The 17,350-nt window shown below is 58.4% G+C and overlaps 1 protein-coding gene across 3 annotated transcripts in view; it reads left to right on the top strand.

Moving 5' to 3' along the window:
* Positions 1–8: 8 nt before the first annotated feature.
* The window catches only part of SKI (SKI proto-oncogene), a 67,344-nt gene continuing 50,002 nt past the window's right edge, over positions 9–17,350 (top strand). For all 3 annotated transcript variants that reach the window (XM_035019974.1, XM_035019975.1, XM_035019973.1), the window contains exon 1: positions 9–1,022. In XM_035019974.1, coding sequence (XP_034875865.1) covers positions 54–1,022 — 969 coding nt within the window. In that variant the 5' untranslated portion in view covers positions 9–53. The remainder of the gene's footprint in view (positions 1,023–17,350) is intronic.

Here is a 17,350-nt window from a genome sequence, read left to right as displayed (position 1 = left end):
GCGGGGGCCCGGGCGCGCGGGAGCGGGAGCGGCCCGGGGAGCCGGAGCGCACCATGGAGGCGGCGGCGGGCGGCCGCGGCGGCTTCCAGCCGCACCCGGGGCTGCAGAAGACGCTGGAGCAGTTCCACCTGAGCTCTATGAGCTCGCTGGGCGGCCCGGCCGCCTTCTCGGCGCGCTGGGCGCAGGAGGCCTACAAGAAGGAGAGCGCCAAGGAGGCGAGCGCGGCTGCGGTGCCGGCGCCGGTGCCCGCGGCCGCGGAGCCGCCGCCCGTGCTGCACCTGCCAGCCATCCAGCCGCCGCCGCCCGTGCTCCCCGGGCCCTTCTTCATGCCGTCCGACCGCTCCACCGAGCGCTGCGAGACCGTGCTGGAGGGCGAGACCATCTCGTGCTTCGTGGTGGGCGGCGAGAAGCGCCTGTGCCTGCCGCAGATCCTCAACTCGGTGCTGCGCGACTTCTCGCTGCAGCAGATCAACTCGGTGTGCGACGAGCTGCACATCTACTGCTCGCGCTGCACGGCGGACCAGCTGGAGATCCTCAAAGTCATGGGCATTCTGCCCTTCTCGGCGCCCTCGTGCGGGCTCATCACCAAGACGGACGCCGAGCGCCTGTGCAACGCGCTGCTCTACGGCGGCGCCTACCCGCCGCCCTGCAAGAAGGAGTTGGCCGCCAGTCTGGCGCTGGGCCTGGAGCTCAGCGAGCGCAGCGTGCGTGTGTACCACGAGTGCTTCGGCAAGTGTAAGGGGCTGCTGGTGCCCGAGCTCTACAGCAGCCCGAGTGCCGCCTGCATCCAGTGCCTCGACTGCCGCCTCATGTATCCCCCGCACAAGTTCGTGGTGCACTCCCACAAGGCGCTGGAGAACCGGACCTGCCACTGGGGCTTCGACTCGGCCAACTGGCGGGCCTACATCCTGCTGAGCCAGGACTACACAGGCAAGGAGGAACAGGCGCGCCTTGGCCGCTGCCTGGACGACGTGAAGGAGAAGTTCGACTATGGCAACAAGTACAAGCGGCGGGTGCCCCGGGTGAGTGTCCCGTTGGCTGTGGGAGTGGGAGGACCCTGGGTGTGCTGGGCCCCAGGGCCTGGAAGCTGGGGGGCCCTCCTGGGCCATGGGCTCTGTCTGTGCAGTTTGGGGCTTGTCTCGGATTTGGATCTATTTCAGGGAAGTTCAGGGTAGCATCGTCATCCCCACCGACAGTGTAGGAAGGTTCTCTGGCTCGACCCCTGTGATGAGCCAGCTTGCTTGGCGTGGGTGGCCCCAGTGGTCGGGGCGGGGGGGGGGGTGGCTGGCTTGGTGGGTGGAGAAGCCTTCCTGATGTCCACAGCCATTGCGCTGATGGGCCGGGAAGGGCAGCCTTCAGCACTCAAACAGTCTTGCTCCGAGTCCTGGGAAGTTAGATCTGGGCTGGGCCCAGGCTGCAGCCTCAGGCCTAGGTCTTCCTCGGGGGCGGTGAGGAGGTGTGCAGACCGAGGCCTCCCCCCCCACCCCCTGCCGACAGAGGGGTTCTTGCCAGTGGTCCTCAGCAGACAGAACTGGACCCGGTGGGGCCTGTTTGTGCCTTGAAGCCTTGGGAGACAGCCTCAAAAACAAAGCCAGGTGTCCAGGCCACGGTGGCAGGGGGCCGAGACTCGGCGACTCCAGCTCAGTGTGTTTCCCTGCGCCTGCCAGGGTGTGAATCCCAGAGTCCCCCAGTGTGGGGCAGGGGCCGCTTGGCCCTGGGCTTGGGGCCTGGTCAGCGGGCACCTGGGGCCCTGAGTAGGAGTAGCTCATGGCCTGTGATTTGTTTTGGACACGCCCGTTTCCTTGTCTCCCTCTTTCTGAAACGCTGCCGGGCGGGGGAGGGCCGCTGGCCCAGGCTCTGTTGTTTGCCAGGCGAGGATGTGTGTGATCCTGCTGGGTAGCTGGCTGGGTGGCTCCCAGGCCACTGGACCCTGAGGCCGTCCACTGGGGTCCTCACCAACTTTTCATGGTGTCTTCCCCTCCCCAAGTATTTGTAACTTTTATTTTAAATATCCAGGCTTATTAAATTGCATACACAGAATGCTGCATTGGCTCAGCTATTCTGAGGAGGCCTAATTAATTCAGCTACTGCATCAAACTTTTTTTTCTAAATCTGTGAATAGATGCTCCCGCCCGGTTTTATCCGGGCGCCCCTCCAGAGGAGTGTCAGAGTCTCGGTGAGCAGAGGAGGGGCTGGGGATGTGGGGGCCTGTTGCCTGTGCTCGGAGGGGGCTGCTGTGTGTGCGCGTGCACATGCTTTCGGTGGCATTTCTGCCCTCAGCTGTGTCGCTGCCCAGGTGGCAAGCTGTCTGCAGACTGTGGGGCAGGGGTTGGGCGGGAGGGATGGTCTGAGTAGGGGAGGATGCTGCAGGAAAGGCCCAAGCCTTTGATTTCAGATGATTTGGTGGTGGGTGGCGAGATGGGCACCCTGTGGGAACCGGGGGCTTTTCTGTTTGGGGTGCCCGTACCTTCCACGGCCACTGTGGCCTGCAGCTTGTGGCCGAGCCGTGGCAGGCCACTTACCTCCAGCACAGGTGGCAGAGGACCTTGTGTGGCAGGGTGTGTCTGTGTCGGTGTCTGAGTCGGGCGTGAGGGGTGTGTGGTGGGGGCTGGCCCTTTGTCACAGCCGTAGACCCGGGCCCGGCTTCTCTCGGAGCAGGCGCCGTGGTTGTGGGCGCGGCCGTCCTCCAGCTCAGGGAAGGCCCAGCCTGAGCGCTCAGGCCCAAGCACTGCCTGGGGAGAAGCAGGACTGGTCCCTGCAGTCCGGAAAGCAGAGGCCAGAGCCTGTTTCTGCTCCGGCCTTTTCAGCAGATGATCAGGGCCGCCCTTTCTCCTTCAGTGCCTTCCCTGATGCTGCTCTAAATCTCATTGACTGATGAGACAAAAATTTCCCCCGTGACGAGGAAAAGCTGCTCATCGTAAGTGGGTGGGGTCTCCAGGCCCGAGTGTCAGCCAGCCCGTCCTCGTGGTGGTGACCTGGCCTGCGCGCCCGGCCCCAGGCTTCCTTGAGCTCTCGAGTGCTCTCCTGCTGGCTCTGCCACCTCGTGGGGCGCTTCCGTTGCCAGTTTTTTCTGCTTGTCCTGTTCTTGGGGCTCTGCCTGCTTCCTTGGCTCTGTGACCACGCAGTTGGGAGTCCTGGGGTGCATCGTTCTCTTTAAATCTAGCAGAGCCATGTGCTCGTCTGTCTACATGCCGAGGGCACCACGTGAGGCAGGTATCAGCTCAGGGTGGGCGGAGATCCCCAGCTGCCCAGAGCCCACTTGCTCCGGATGGAGCTGCCTGGGAAGACCCCCCCCATCCGCGCCCCCCCCGCCCCGAGCCCTGCCTATCTCTCATTGCTCCTTGCACTTGCCTTTGACAGTTTATTCATGGAATCGATCTTGAATTTTTTCAGTTGTTAGGTTAGTTTAACATTTTTGATTTACTAAGGATGAGGACAGCAGGGAACAAAGAATGTGCTGGAATCCTCTGTGTAGGGCCACGGCTCCCCTAGGGCCTTGGGTTCTGGTGAGGCCACGGGAGCTGGAGCGCGTTCCAGGCTGTGGAGCTGAAGTGCTGCCCCAGTCTCCTGCCAGCCAGAGACCAGTCAGCACTCTGTTGCCACCTCGGCCAGGAGGGGCCTCCGGAGTGCTGGGGCGCCGCCTCTGAGCCCCTTCCCCCCAGGCTGCTGTCCTGCTGTCCTGCAGTGGGCCAGTCCAGCTGTGGAACCCCATGGGGCTGCTCCCGTAGCCTCATTACATCTCTCCTGGCTGTGTGACCTCGAGCCAGTTGCTTAACCTCCTGTCTCTGTGTTTCCTCGTGTGAAATGGGGACTGTAGCAAGCGGTGTGATGGTGACGTTTTATTTCTTGAGGGTGTTCAGGTGTCCAGTGTCAGGTGGGGTGGGGATGTGTCATTTTGTTGCTGGGGGAACACGTGGCCAGGAGGTGGGGACTCAGAGCCTTCTCCACTCTTGTTCTGCCCTCTCGGCTCTGTCCCTTCCTCTTGGGCTTGTCTCATGGTATTTGGACTAAAGTGGGCCAGTTGTCCGGCCGTGTAGATTGCCGGCAGAGGGGGACATCCGTGCTGCCGGCTTGGCTGCTGCTTGGGGCCTGGCTCCTCACCCCGCAGGACGGCTCCTTGCTGGGTCACCAGGTGTTTCCCTTTTGGGCCGACCACAGGGCGGTGCTCTGCCTCCCCGGGGCCCGCGCTCCAGAAACTGGTTCCGTTCCTTGGAACTGCTGTTTGTTCTGCGGGGTGTCCTGATTCTCGGGTTGGAGAGCCTGGCCTGGGTTTGTTTATCGTACCCTTGTCTTTCAGACACCCAAGTTCTCAGAGGGGGCTTGTTGTGTGGGCCGTTTTGCTCCAGGGGCCCGGTGTGGCGTGAGTGCCCACGACTGGATTTGTCTGAATTCCTGACATTGGAACAGTTTTCTTCATGTCATCTGAAACTTTCCCCTGGTCACAGGGCAGTGTTTTCTCAAAGCAGAGACCTGGCCGGCAGCACTGGGGGCATGGATGGAGTCTTGTGGCCCCTGTGGGGGAGTGACTGCAGCTTTTAAGTCCACAGGCCAGGAAGGGGGTTCCATCCTGTGGACACTCCCCTAGTGAGATGTGGTTTGCTCTTTTAAGCTGAAATTATCTTGGGAAGGAATACTATCAAGAATGTTCCATCAGGCTGGACACAGACTCTGACCTGCATGCTTCACCTGGGACCCCTCTTTCATGGGGGGACTGGCTTTACCCTGATGCCATCTGTTGTGCCCGCAGAGATTTAGAGGGTCAGTTGTCCCTTTGTCCCCTTGTTTTGCTGTAGGCTTTCGTGGGGTTCCATGGTGATTTCCTGGTTCCAGACGTTTGGCTGAGAAAGTGGGGTGCCATCTCAGGTGATGCTCTGAGACAAAGTTCCTGGACGGGCCTTGGCCTCCCCCCGCCCCGGCCATGCAGAAGGATGGGGTCTGCGAGTCGGTCTGGTCGCCAGGTGAAGGCCGCAGAGTGAAGGTTGGGGAGTCTTCTCAAATGGGGGATACGACAGCTTGAACAAGGCCTCCGGTTTCTCGCTACGCCCTGTAGTGGGGCCGTGCGAGAGTGAGTAGGGCCTCCCTGCTGGCCGGGTGCCTCGGCCTGGCTGCGTGTGCAGAGCCGTGTCTGGATGGTCCTCCAGGTGTGGGCTGCCTGCCCATCTGTCTGTCTGCTCCTCTGTTGGCTGTCCTGCCACTTTCCAGGACCCCTCTTTGGAGCTGGGCCAGGCCCCTAGCCTCTTGGGGTTTCCTCAGGGCGGCAGCTGGCCGGGGGCAGCAGGGTCATTGGGTGACCTTCGCCTCTGTTCCTGCTCCCTCACCGGGGTCCCCCAGTCAGCACAGGGCTTCGGGAGTAGGGTCACGGACTCTCCGCGTCTCGGTTTCTCAGCCTTCCCTGCAGCCGGTTTGTGTAATGTGTGTCTGAGATGTCGGGCGAGGGCAGACAGGCCAGGAGCAGGAGGAAGTCTGGGGGAGTGTGACCGAGCCCCGCCCCACAGCCCTGGCTGCGGGGAGCTGCGGGGGGGGGGGGCGGGGGAGGTGGTGCTTCCGGGGCCAGCCCTGGCTGTCTGGCGGGAGGTGACCGCGGGAGGTGGCGGGAGGTGGCTGAGGCCGGCGGCCGGACTCTTCGTGGCCCGGAGACTGTTACACAAGCAGCAATTATGTGTCTCTTTCTAAGGATTGCGAAAGTCGGGGAGGATTTCTCCACTGGAAGAATTATGCAAGTTTCAACTGAAATGTTTTTAAAAAGTTTCTTTGTTTTGAGTCAAAATATAGAGGCTGAATTATTTCCTTCAGGTCTGTGAGAGCTGCAGTGGGAGAAGGCCTCCATTCTTGCTCAGGCCCTCACCCTCCTGGTTTGCTGTCCCTGAGGAAATGGGAAACCAGGGAAAGGCGGCGGGGGGGGGGCATTGGGATGGAGCCCGGGCGTGGTCTGGGGGCCATGCCCATTGCTCCCCACTTTCTGTTTACTGACCGTCTCAGGTGTGGGGGGCGGATCAGAATTGCAAAGAAGGGACTGGAAGTCATTTCCTGGGGGTGTGGGGCTGTGTGGCGGGTGGCTCCTCCCTGCATGGCCTCGCGTGGTCTGGAGCAGGTTTCGGGTGGTGTCGGGTTACCCGTGGGAATGCAGTGGCATGGTGGCAGGGATCTCAGGGGGCTACGTATGTGGTCCCGTTGCGTGTGCGAGCGCAGCAGAGGTCCTCGCCCTGCCCCACCTCTCCGAGGCTGCCCTCTCCCCCAGTAGACCAGGTGCAGTGTGTCCAGGCAAACTCGGGTCATGCTCAGGAAGCCTCTAGCCTGTTCCCAGGGCTGGTGGTGGGGTCAACAATAGCTCTTAACGCTGCTCTTCTGGGAATAGAGGGTACGATTCTAGAGGACAGACTGGATGCCCGTTTTGCTGCATTAGACTTACTGTGTTTCTAGGCAAAGTCATGCAAGAGGCTCAGCGAGGTGGGGTGGTCTTCCTGGTCACAGAGCTTGGGAGCTGGTTTGAGAGGGGGCGGGGGGAGGGTTTTTTACTTCTGGGACTGGCCACTTCTTGTGTCTCCTTATTTACTGATGTGAAGGACTGGACTCAGGCATGAAATCGAAATGAGGTGGTGGGGATGAGAGGAACATCGGAAGAAGGACCAGAGTGGCTGGGGCACCTGCAGGGGGGGAGAGCCCTCTGGCTGTGTGCGGGCCTGCTGGTGACCGCGGTGCCCGTTTCCTGCAGTGCGGCCTGTGTGCTGCCCTGGTCTTTGCTAGAAATTCTTGTTCCTTTGGGTAATCCTTGTGTCTTCCGTGCTGGTGAAACAGATGGGAGGCTTCAGGAGGAGTCTTGGCATGAGCCTGTGAAACAACTGAGGTTGTCTTGGTATGCGGCGTTTGTGTTTTATCTGATGTAACTGTTTTGACTTGGAAGGAATCAAAGGACGCGACGACTTCTTGATTTTGCAGCTCTAGGTAGTGATTCAGGAAGTCTCCGCGTGAGCCTCTGGGCCGCGCAGTGCGCAGTGGTCGGGCCTTCCCCCGGTCTTGGTTCTCTGGGCTACCCTTGTTGCGGTGGGCCTGGGATTGGTGTGTTTGTGGTTGTGCTGTCAGCCTCATGGAGGGGGCAGGTTGTCACGGCTGAGTCCCCAGTTCCGGGCCCGGAACAAATACTCCTTGAATGATTCACGGAGGCATGAAATCACTAGTTGTTGGGGGTTTCTGGGCAGCTCTGCTCTTGACAGGTCGAAAAGGAAAGGTGTAGGAGCTTTCTCAGGAGCAGAGTTACGTCCCTTAGGTGTCATTCGTCCTGGTCGTGTTGTGTGTTTTGAAGAAGGTGGCTTGCTTAGGCCTATGGGGGGTGCTTTAAACCCGGTTTGAGCCCAGATGCTTGGCCACTCCTTTGGAACGAAGGTATTCTCGGCTCTGGAGCTGGACGAGCCTGGCCGTGGTGCCCGCCTTGATTGGGCTTCCGCTGGGATATTAGCTGGCTATTCTGAAAAGAGACAAGCATGTCTTGTTGAGAATAGGCTTCCCGTGGGACCCCCTGTGTTGCTTGGTGCAGAGGAACCCCGCTGTGGTGGGGGGAGCGGCAGGCGCGCCAGCCCCAGGGCTGCTGTGGCTAGGGCAGCCCTGGCCAGGGGCTCATCCTGCCCTGACTAAGGTTAGCCAAGTCGTGGGGGCCTGAGGTCCCAGGGTGCCAGTGGGGCTCTGGTGTGGCCCTTCTTCTCCTGGCCCGACCCCTGAGCCCCCAAGTGAGGTGGCAAGTGGGGGTGACAATCACACGATGGTAGCTCAGTCGTGTGTCCCAGCCCCTGGGTCTGACCCTGTGGGACGGGGTGGCGTGAAAGAATGGGGCTGAGCCCGCTGGGAGCACATGAGACGTGGGGGTGCAGGTGGTGGATGTGTTTTGGGGTCCTATGCCAGCTGTCAGGTTGTTCTTCTGTCCCAGACCTGCCTGGAGCCTGGGCCTGGTGGCATGTTCTCTTCTGCACCCTACTCTCCCCAGCTGGGCTGTGCAGCTTGTGGGGGGAAGACTGAAGGTCTGTCTTTCATGTGCAGGAAAGGACGCCCAGTGCTGCCCCAGCCCCACACTCTGGGGGAGCACAGCCACGCCTAGCGCTGGTAAGACCAGCGGGCTGCCTGGGTCTGAGGCTGGGGCTGTCTGGATGACCTGTGAGTCCCTGTTATTGGGGGGCCCGGTCTGCATTCCATTCCCTTGGGAGCAGAACCAGCTTCTCATGCCCTGTCCACGTCTGTCTGCGGTCAGCTGTTCTTTTTGTGATCCCAGCCCACGGTGCCAGTCTGTGGCTCTAGCCTGACTGGTAGGTGAGGCCTCCACGGGACAGGCGAGCTGGCACCAGGCCGTGCCCCCTTCCCCACCTCAAGTGTGCTCACTTTTCACACCCGTCACGGAGTTTGCTCTTGGAGCTGCTTCTGTGGGTGGCATTCGTGGTTCTTGGGGCGCTCGTGGTGGTGCTCCCTCCTTCCGCTGAGCCGTGGCTGTTCGGGCACCCCTCATGCTGTCTGCCCATCCCTGTGGATGCCTGCTTCTAATTTCCTGACGTTCTCCTTTTGAACCCCCTCACCGCTGCGCTGAAACCATCAGAACAAGAAGTGCCTGTTGCCTCTGCAGACCCCTGTGTGGTCCAGCCGTGGGGACGAGGGCAATGGTTTGTGGTCTTTATGTAGGCTCTGCGCTGAAGGTGACACAGAAACCCCTGTTTGAAAGACCCATGGCCCTCTCATCTGCCTGGGCCTCACGGTGCCCAGTCTGGATCCCTAAGCTGCCCTGGTCAACCGAGGTTTCTGTGAGTCGTGCTGATGTCGACGTCTGTCCTCCCCTGGGCCCCAGCGCTGGTTGGGCCCCCGGGCATAGGGAGCTGTGTGTTTCTTGAATGGGAGGGCTGGCACTCGGTGAGCACGCAGAGGAACCAGGGAAGAAGGGGGCAGTCAGCCATGCTGCTGGCAAAGCTGGGAACCCTCTCCCTGGAGGAAGGGACAGGTGCACACATCCCACACGTGGTTCTGGAATCTGCTGGGGGCTCCCCGCTGGGGAGGTCGAGGCAGAGGCACTGGGTAGTAGTGAGGTGCTGTCATCAGCCCCGGCCGCGGTGGGATCTCCATGCAACTCTCCTCCCTCCCCCCCGGGGCGGGGGTGCTGGGCCGCAGCGAGGGAGTGCAGGCTGGCCAGCCCTGGCGGGGGTGGGTGGCCCCAAGCCTCGTGTCGAGTCTGTGCGGTGTCGGGCTGCAGCGCCAGTTGCCTGGCTGGACGCGGGCGGGCGGCCGAGTGTGGACGCGTGTGTGCGGTGGGGGCTGCTGGCCCCGCCTCACCTGCTGCCTCCCTGCTTCCTGGCGTTACAACTGTGTTGCCCAAACCATTAAAAAAATTGTGCTCCCAAGTTGAATGATATGCAAATGTAGTCAATTAAGCGAGGGGATTTTAATTAGCAGTTTAAGTTCATGTGTGAAGTGCCTTGCCTTAATTACTTGACAGTTTTGTTGTAAATTTGCTAAGTTTTTTTTGCAGAACTATCAAAACTGTGATTTTTTTTTTTTTTAACATTCTTGTATGCAGTAAGTGTCGCCCAGCCTGCCTGACCTTAGTCGATTTTGCCTCAATTTAGGAAGCTCTTTAAGCTGTAAGAGCAAGGTAAGCCCATGGGTTGCCTCAGTGTGGCTCGACGACATGTCCCGTGTTTCCTGGAGCTCGGGCTGGCCGTGGTCGTCCAGGAGCCCTTGGCAACACCCAGGGCCGGGGCAACGTGCCTGGTCCTGGAACGGAGGTCTGGAAGGCTCTTGACTGAGGGGACCACAGAGGACCAGCGGCTACAGGCCTCTGCGCCTCGACGGGCCTGCAAACTATGAGCCTGGGTCCCCGCATGGCCGAAGTGCACACCCTGGTCCCTGACACCTGCCGAAGGCCCCGGGGAATTCTGAACTTTGAAGCTCCTTCCTGGCTCTGCAGCAGGAAGGTTTCCCTCCTGCACAGCCCCCCTCCCCCACCCCCCAAACCAGAGTGTGGTGCCCACCCTGTGGGCTCAGCCAGGGCTGGCCTAGCGTCCATTTGCTGCCGCTGGGTGGGGGGGGGGGGGTCAGCGCACGTGTCCCTTCCTGCTGGGTTTGTGTTGGAATTTCCTCCTGTTTATGGGAGAACTTGCTTAATTTCCTTGTCACTGCTGTTGAGATGGTCTCGTTACTGTGGTATTCAGAGCACTCCTAGATTTAATTACCTGATTGGACTTGATGTCTCTTGTGCAGATAGGCTTTTTATTTTCTCACTTAAACATTTGTATTTGAATTGTGATTTCTTTGGTAGATCTGTTTTCTCTCAGTCTCTGACAAAGGCTTGTGTCTCGGTTCCCTCTCTGATCCCTGGCGGCTGAGGACGACAGCGGGGACCTAGCCAGGCAGCCCCACAACATGGCCTGCTCTCCCTGTGGCCCCAGCCTTTTGGAACCTTGGCCAGTGTGGCCCTGTTGGCAGGTGTGAGGGGCCGGAGGGCTGCGGGGGGGGTTCAGGCAGCACCAGGGGCGCTGGGCGAGGGGAGCGCAGAAGCTTGGTGGCGCCCCGGATGCTGGGGCCTCAGCCGTTGTTGCTGAAAGTCGGCTGGACGTGTGGAGCAGGGGCCCAGGGAGGCTACGTGGATCCCGTCCTGTGTCTCCCAGCACCGTGATGGCGGGAGTTCCCTGTCCCTGTCCCCTGACGTGGGGTCAGTGGGGGGTGCGTTTCTTCCTGCGTCATTAGGACGTATGTGTGGATTTGTGAAAACATACTGTTAAGATGGGAAATTTCAAGCTGACACTGAAATCGGGAGACTGGTTCTCGGAGCCCACAGGCCCAGCCCAGCAGTTCCTGGCGTCTTACTCGTTCCATTTCATCTGACTTCTCCCTCCTTGTTTGTGCTATGGGGCTGTCATTCTTTTCTAAAGCAAATCCCAGCATCTATTTCATAGTTCAGCATTTCAGTATCTAACGTATCCAGAGTTGTGGAAAGTCTTGACCTTGGTGCGGTTGGCGTACCCGGCGGTCGTGAGAACTCCTTCCTGCCCGTGTTCAGATCCCCGCTGTCTCAGAAATGGCTCTTCTGTGGTTGCTTTGCAGGATCCAGGGCCACCTTGCTTGTGGCGACGGGCCTTCCATGCACGCGTGCCCCTGTGTGCACGTGTGCGTGCCCGGGTTTGCGCCTGCACAGCCAGAGCATTTGCAAGTGCTCTGTGGTATTGAGGGCTCTGGAGTTCACCTCTGGGGCACGCACTGTGCGTGACTCCAAGTGGTGCTTTAGGGAGCATTTTGTCACTGATGCTTCACAGAAGCCTCGTGCGGCAACGTGGACGAGCAAGGAATGCTGGTGTCTGCAGGCTGGCGCCCGCGTTGCCCCCACCCACACCCAGGTGAGGAAATGCACTGTGCCCGAGTGCCCCCAGGGATGTCCTCCTCACGGCCTCCCGTGTCCGGGCCCGTGTCCGTGCGTAGCTGGCACGGCCCCATCAGTACTCTCATCTCTGCAGGGCTCTCACCCGGTGCCCTTGTCACTCCTGTGTGCCACCTCATTGCTGTGTGTCCTGTTCCCATTCTTGGGTTAGTGGACCTTCTGGCTTCCCTTGTGGATGCCCATGAATGATCACTGCAGCTTGTTGTTGGCCCACGTGTGTGCGTGTGTCTGGAGCGTGGGCTGGGGTGGAAGGACTGAGTCAGAGGGCGTCTGGACCACGCTGAACAGGTTCCTGACGTGGCTTCACTGACTGACCAGCCCCCTGCAGGGAGGGCAGCTCCTCTGTCCCGTCATGGCTGAGGTCTGCTCCCACTGTAAGTGCATCTGCTTGGGCACTTGTGAGGTTGGGTGGGGGTGAGTTTCTTATAGAAGAGTCTGCGGATCAAAGGGGGCACGCACACACGACATCCACATCTCTCTCTCTTCTGCATTGTGAATCCCGACTGAGGGGCGACTCTGGGACGTGTTCTGACCATTTCCGTACTCCAGCACTGGGAAGGCGTAGGGCCTTTTCAAGGGTTCTTTTTTCCTTAAGATTTATTTGTTTATTTATTTGAGAGAGCACGAATGAGAGGCTGAGGGAGAAGCAGACTCCCTGCTGAGCAGGGAGCCCGACGTGGGGCTCGATCCCAGGACCCTGGGATTATGACCTGAGCCGAAGGCAGATGCTTCATTGACTGAGCCACCCAGGCACCCCTCAAGGGTTCTTGATTTTACTTGTTACTGAAATTCTTTTTCTACACGGCTCACCAGTTCACATGCCCACAGAATTAAACACGTGCCCATTTTCCTACCCCCTCACACGTTTGGTTACTGTCATTCAGGATGTTTCTGTGTAACTTGAAAGGTGAAAATCTCGTTCGATTTTTTTCTAGTGGCATTGGCTATTGTGTTATTATTCTTAGTATTTCTATAATTTGCCTTGTGTGTTTGTCTTGTTAAGATAAAACCTACATACCATAAAACTTGCTATCTTTGCCATTTTTTTTCAAGTAAGCTCTACAGCCAACATGGGGCTTGAACTTATAACCTGAGCTCAAGAGTTGAATGCTCTACCAACCAAACCAGCCAGATGCTCCCCTTAAGTTTTTAAGTGCACAGTTCAGGGGCGTAAGTACGTCCCCATCGTTGTACGACCATCACAATCATCCATTTGTAGAACCTTCCCATCTTCCCAAACCGAGAGTCTGTCCCCATGAAACACTCACTCCCCCTCCCCGCTTCCAGCCCCTGGTGCCCACCCTTCTCTCTGTCCCCGAATCTGACTTCTTTAGGGACCTCTTAGAAGTGGAATCCTATAGGGTTTGTCCTTTTCTTTCTGGTTTATTTCACCAAGGTCCATCAAAGATGGACTAGGTGTTAGCATTTCCTTTCTTTTTAAGGCTGAGAACCATTCCATTGTATGAATGGACCACATTTTTGTTTATCCATTCAGATGGTGATGAATACTTTGGTTGCTTCCATCTTTTAGCTCTTGTGAAAATGTGGCTTTGAACGTGGGTGTGCAGATATCTCTTTGAGCCCCTGCTTTCAACTTTTGGGCATATGCCCCAAAGTAGAATTGCTGCATCTTCCCGTAATTGTTTTCATTGTTTGAGGAACCGCCGTCCTGTTTTCTACGGTGGCTGCACCATCTTACGCTCTTACCCACCGTACACGAGGATTTCAGTTTCTGCACATCCTTGCTAAGGATGTTGATGTTTGTGTTTTTTGTGTTTTTGAGAAAGTAGCCATCCTGATGAGCGTCAGGTGGCCTCTCATGGTCCTGCTGATTTGCATTTCCCGGATGCTGAGTGATGGTGAATGTCATGTATGCTTATTGGCCGTGTGGATGTCATCTTTGGAGAAATGTCTGTTCAAGTCCTTTGTCCTTTTTTGAGTCGGGCTGTTTGTTCACGTGTAGGAGTTGTTTCTGTGTTCTGGATATTAATCCTGTCACACTGTGGTAAGCGGTGCTCTGGTATCCTGTCTCCTGTATGTAGTGGGCTCCACCAGCCCTCTGTTGGTACGTCAGAGGCAGGAACATCTCTGTGCTGGAGATCCATCTTTTTTTAAGTAGGCTCTCCACACCAAGTGTGGAGCCCAATGTGGGCCCTGAACTCACGAACCTGAGATCCAGATCTGAGCTGAGACCACGAGTCGGATGCTCAACCGACTGAGCCACCCAGGTGCCCCTTTCCTCTCTTTCTTAAGTTTGCACCCTGCCAGTTTCTGTAGAAAGTTCTTGAAGACAGAAGTGGATTCACTGGGGTGCCTGGGTGGCTCAGTTGATTAAGTGTCTGCCTTCGACTCAGGTCATGATTCCAGGGTGCTGGGATCGAGCCCTGCGTCGGGCTCCTTGCTTAGCGGGGAGTCTGCTTCTCCCTCTCCCTCTGCCGCTCCCCCTGCTTGTGTGCATGCGCACGCGTGTTCTCTCTCTGTCAAATAAATAAATGAAATCTTTAAGGAAAAAAAAGAAATGGATTCACTGAAAGTGATGCCTCTCACCAAAGATCTGCCTTTCTTTTAATCTCATCAGCAAGTGTGGGTGGCATAAGGGACCCAGAGTGAAGAGACACCAGACAGCTTGGGGACAGCTCAAAGCCCGATGGCTTGACCCTGACTTTCCCCAGAGAGTAGGAGAAAAGAAGCCTGGGGCTGCTTTTGGGTGGCAGGATGAAGGGAGATAGGCACCTGAGCGCCCAGAGTGGGCTCAGGGAGTGTGCATGTTGGCTCTGCGGCCAAGGCCAGCTCAGCTTTAGAAGAGTTGGCAGCTTGAGGAGCACATGTCCGAGACTGTCAGCCACTTTGCTTCCTCTCTCCACCTGTGAATGTCATTTCCCATGAGGCTGGTGGTCGTCTACGTGTGGCTCTCGGTCCTCTCACTCGGACTTTGAGGTCCAGGCCTGTTCTTGGCCATGGTTTGCACTAGTTTGCTTCCATGGGTTCCAGGAGGCTGGGGGTGACAGGTGGCCTGGGGGATGCTGGTCCTTCACACGGGCGACACGCTGTTGTGTCCTGGCACCTCGTGGGGAGGTGAGTGTGTGTACGTGACCATGGCTGTGAGGCTGACGGGGTGGCCGCGTCCCATCTCCCGGCTCCGGTGGGCCTGGCCCGCTGCCTCTTTGGGCATTGGCCCTGGAGGTCCTGGAGTGGCTCCAGGGGCCTGGGAGCTTATCTCAGCCGGGACACGCGGTGCCCCCGCTGTCCGTGTCCCCATCCCTGGGGCTGTCCTGACCGAGCCAGTGACTCAGCTGCCAGCAGCCGTTCCCGTTATTTGGTTCCCCCATGGCCCGGTTGGCCTTCTGTGTCTGGAGCACGCTTGGAGCTGGGACCTGAGGTTCCTGGTCCAGGTGGCAGTTCTGCCTTTTTGTCTGTGTTAAGGAGGGCAGGGGCGCTCTGGAAGGGGGAGGATCCTTGACTTTTGTTTTGCAAATACTACTGGGGCCCCCACGTGCTGGATGCTGGTCAAAAGGAAGGCCTGGCAGCGGGAGCCTGGGGGGGGGGGCCTGTGACCTCTGTCAGTGAGGGTGGCTCTTTGTGTTTGGGTTAAAGAAAAACAGAGTTGGAGACCTCCCTGAGGCTGCTTGTCTGCCTCGTGTGCGGCTCCCTGTGAAGCAGTTGCCACTGTCCCCGAGTCTGACGTTATCCACCCCGTTTTCTTTCCTTACCTTCTCTGTGCAAGCAGGAGTCACTGAAGCTTTTTGGTATTTCTGGTCAAGTAGGAGTTTCTAGAAGTTCGGAGAGAGAGAGAGCTTCATGGGTGGTCCCTGGGCCCAGGTCCTGGCTTGGCCACGTCCTTACTCTGGCGTCCTGGGTCATGCCACTTCCCTGGGCCTCAGTTTACCCTTCTGTAGTGGGTGATGAGGGTGCGTGCTGTGCAGATTTGCACCTTCCAATTCTTCCCAAAGCCAGGGCATCTGACGGGAGGTAGCCGGGCCTGACAGGCTGTCCCAGGAGCCCAGTCAGGGCCGCATGCGGGCACACGAAGGCTGGTGTGGTGGCTCTCCTCACAGCTGGCCGGGCCAGTCGGATGGACACCGGCAGGCGCTGTGAGCAGAACACACAGGGTGCGCCAGGCGTGGAGGCTCCCTGTGCCCTCAGTGGGCACATCTGTGTACCGGAGCCTGTGCTGTCCATCGTTGATAACCCCTGCTGGCTGTGCTCCTCCCTGGGCTTCCGGGGGGCAGCGTTCCCTGTGGGACATGCGATGGAGTGTCTGACCTGGGCCTCTGTGTGGCCGAGTCCACATGATCCCTAACTCACCTGCTGGGATGCTGGGAGCCACCCCTGTCCTTGGAGCCAAGGGGGCGCAGGCTGAGGATGTCCCAGGCTCCTGGGCGCTGTGCGGTTGAGGGTCGCTGCTCACAGACGTGCCCCAGGCAGTGTCTGGTGGTAGGCTTGTAACCAGGTTGATCTTCGGATGACTTCCGGCTGGAGGGAAGGCCAGAGTCCTGTTACAGAGCAAGTCTGGAAGGGTGTGTCTGTCTGCCTTCCTTTCTTCCTTCCCTCCTTTAAGCTTTTATTTATTTGCCAGAGAGATCTCGAGAGAGAGCGAGAGCATGAGCAGGGGGGATGGGCAGAGGGAAAAGCAGATGAAGAGCAGGGAGCCCGATGCAGGACTCGATCCCAGGGCCCTGGGATCCTGACCTGAGCTCAAGGCAGAAGCTTCACCGACTGAGCCACCCAGGCATCCCAGGATGTGTTTTTCAAGTGGGACAGCCTTTGATAATTCTTCAAACAGTGATTTCGGTAACTGAGCCAACAGTGGTAGCCTCATCCACAGCCTTGATCTGAACCAGGTAAAATTGACCTCAGAGCAATTTTTTTTTTTAAGTGGGCTCTACACCCCACTCAGGACTTGAACTCATGACCCCAAGATCCAGAGTTGCAAAAGCTCTACTGACTGAGCCAGCCAGGCGCCCCGGCCCCAGAGCAGTTCTTCCCTGGAAAGGTGAGGTTTCTCAGAAAACGAAAACGAGGCCGTGAGTAGAGAACCAGCTTTGGGAGCCACGGTGCCCTGTCCTGCTCGTGCGGGGTGAAGAGCTGGTAGAACGGACGTCTCCAGGCGTCATGCACCTTAGCTGCAGGCTAGGGTCTTGGGGTCTTGGTTCCATGCTTGACAGGCCTGGCTGGACCGAGAGTGCTTCTCTCAGTCTTCCTGCCGCCGTTGGTCCAGGCCCACAGGCACGTCGGATTCCTGGGTGGTTGTACCAGGGAGCTGGACTGGAATTTGGTACCCGTTTTTATAACCGGGGTTTGTTACAGTTCCAGAGACCTGGGATTTTTAGGGCTAGGTGTCATGTCACGTTGCTGTTCCACTGCAGATGCATCTGGCTGCCGCTGAGCGGGCTCAGGTGTTGAGGGAGTTCGTTGTCTTGCACAGCCCACGGCTCAAACGTGGCACCTGCTGGGCCGTCCTGAAGGTGCCTGACGTCCCTCCTCGGCACGTGCCCTCCTGTGTTCCTATGCATCCTCCAGTTACGGGTGGCCGAGGGAGGAGCAGAGACCAGCCTGTCTGTAAGCCTGCTGCTTTTCCTTGGCCTAGGACTTTTGTTTTTTTTTTAAGATTTTATTTATTTGACAGTGAGAGACACAGCAAGGGAGGGAACACAAGCGGGGGGAGTGGGGGAGGGAGAAGCAGGCCTCCCGCCGAGCAGGGAGCCCGATGACGACTCAGGACTCCCAGGACCCTGGGATCACGACCTGAGCCGAAGGCAGTCGCTTAACCGACTGAGCCACCCAGGCGCCCTGGCTTAGGACTTTTTATTCTGAACAATCTTCAGACCTCCAGTGGAGTCATGAGAGCAGCGCTCACCAGGGTTCGCGAGTGTGGACACCTTGCCGTGTTGGCACACCCTCTCATTGGCGAGCGTGCGTCTTCGGTGTTCGTTTTTTGCACATGATGGC

This window comes from Mirounga leonina, unplaced genomic scaffold, assembly GCF_011800145.1.
Source record: "Mirounga leonina isolate KUSES-001 unplaced genomic scaffold, KU_Mleo_1.0 Mir_173, whole genome shotgun sequence".
Lineage (NCBI taxonomy): Eukaryota > Metazoa > Chordata > Mammalia > Carnivora > Phocidae > Mirounga > Mirounga leonina.
Note: the sequence above shows the minus strand (reverse complement) of the source record. Positions and strands in the feature narration are given on the sequence as shown.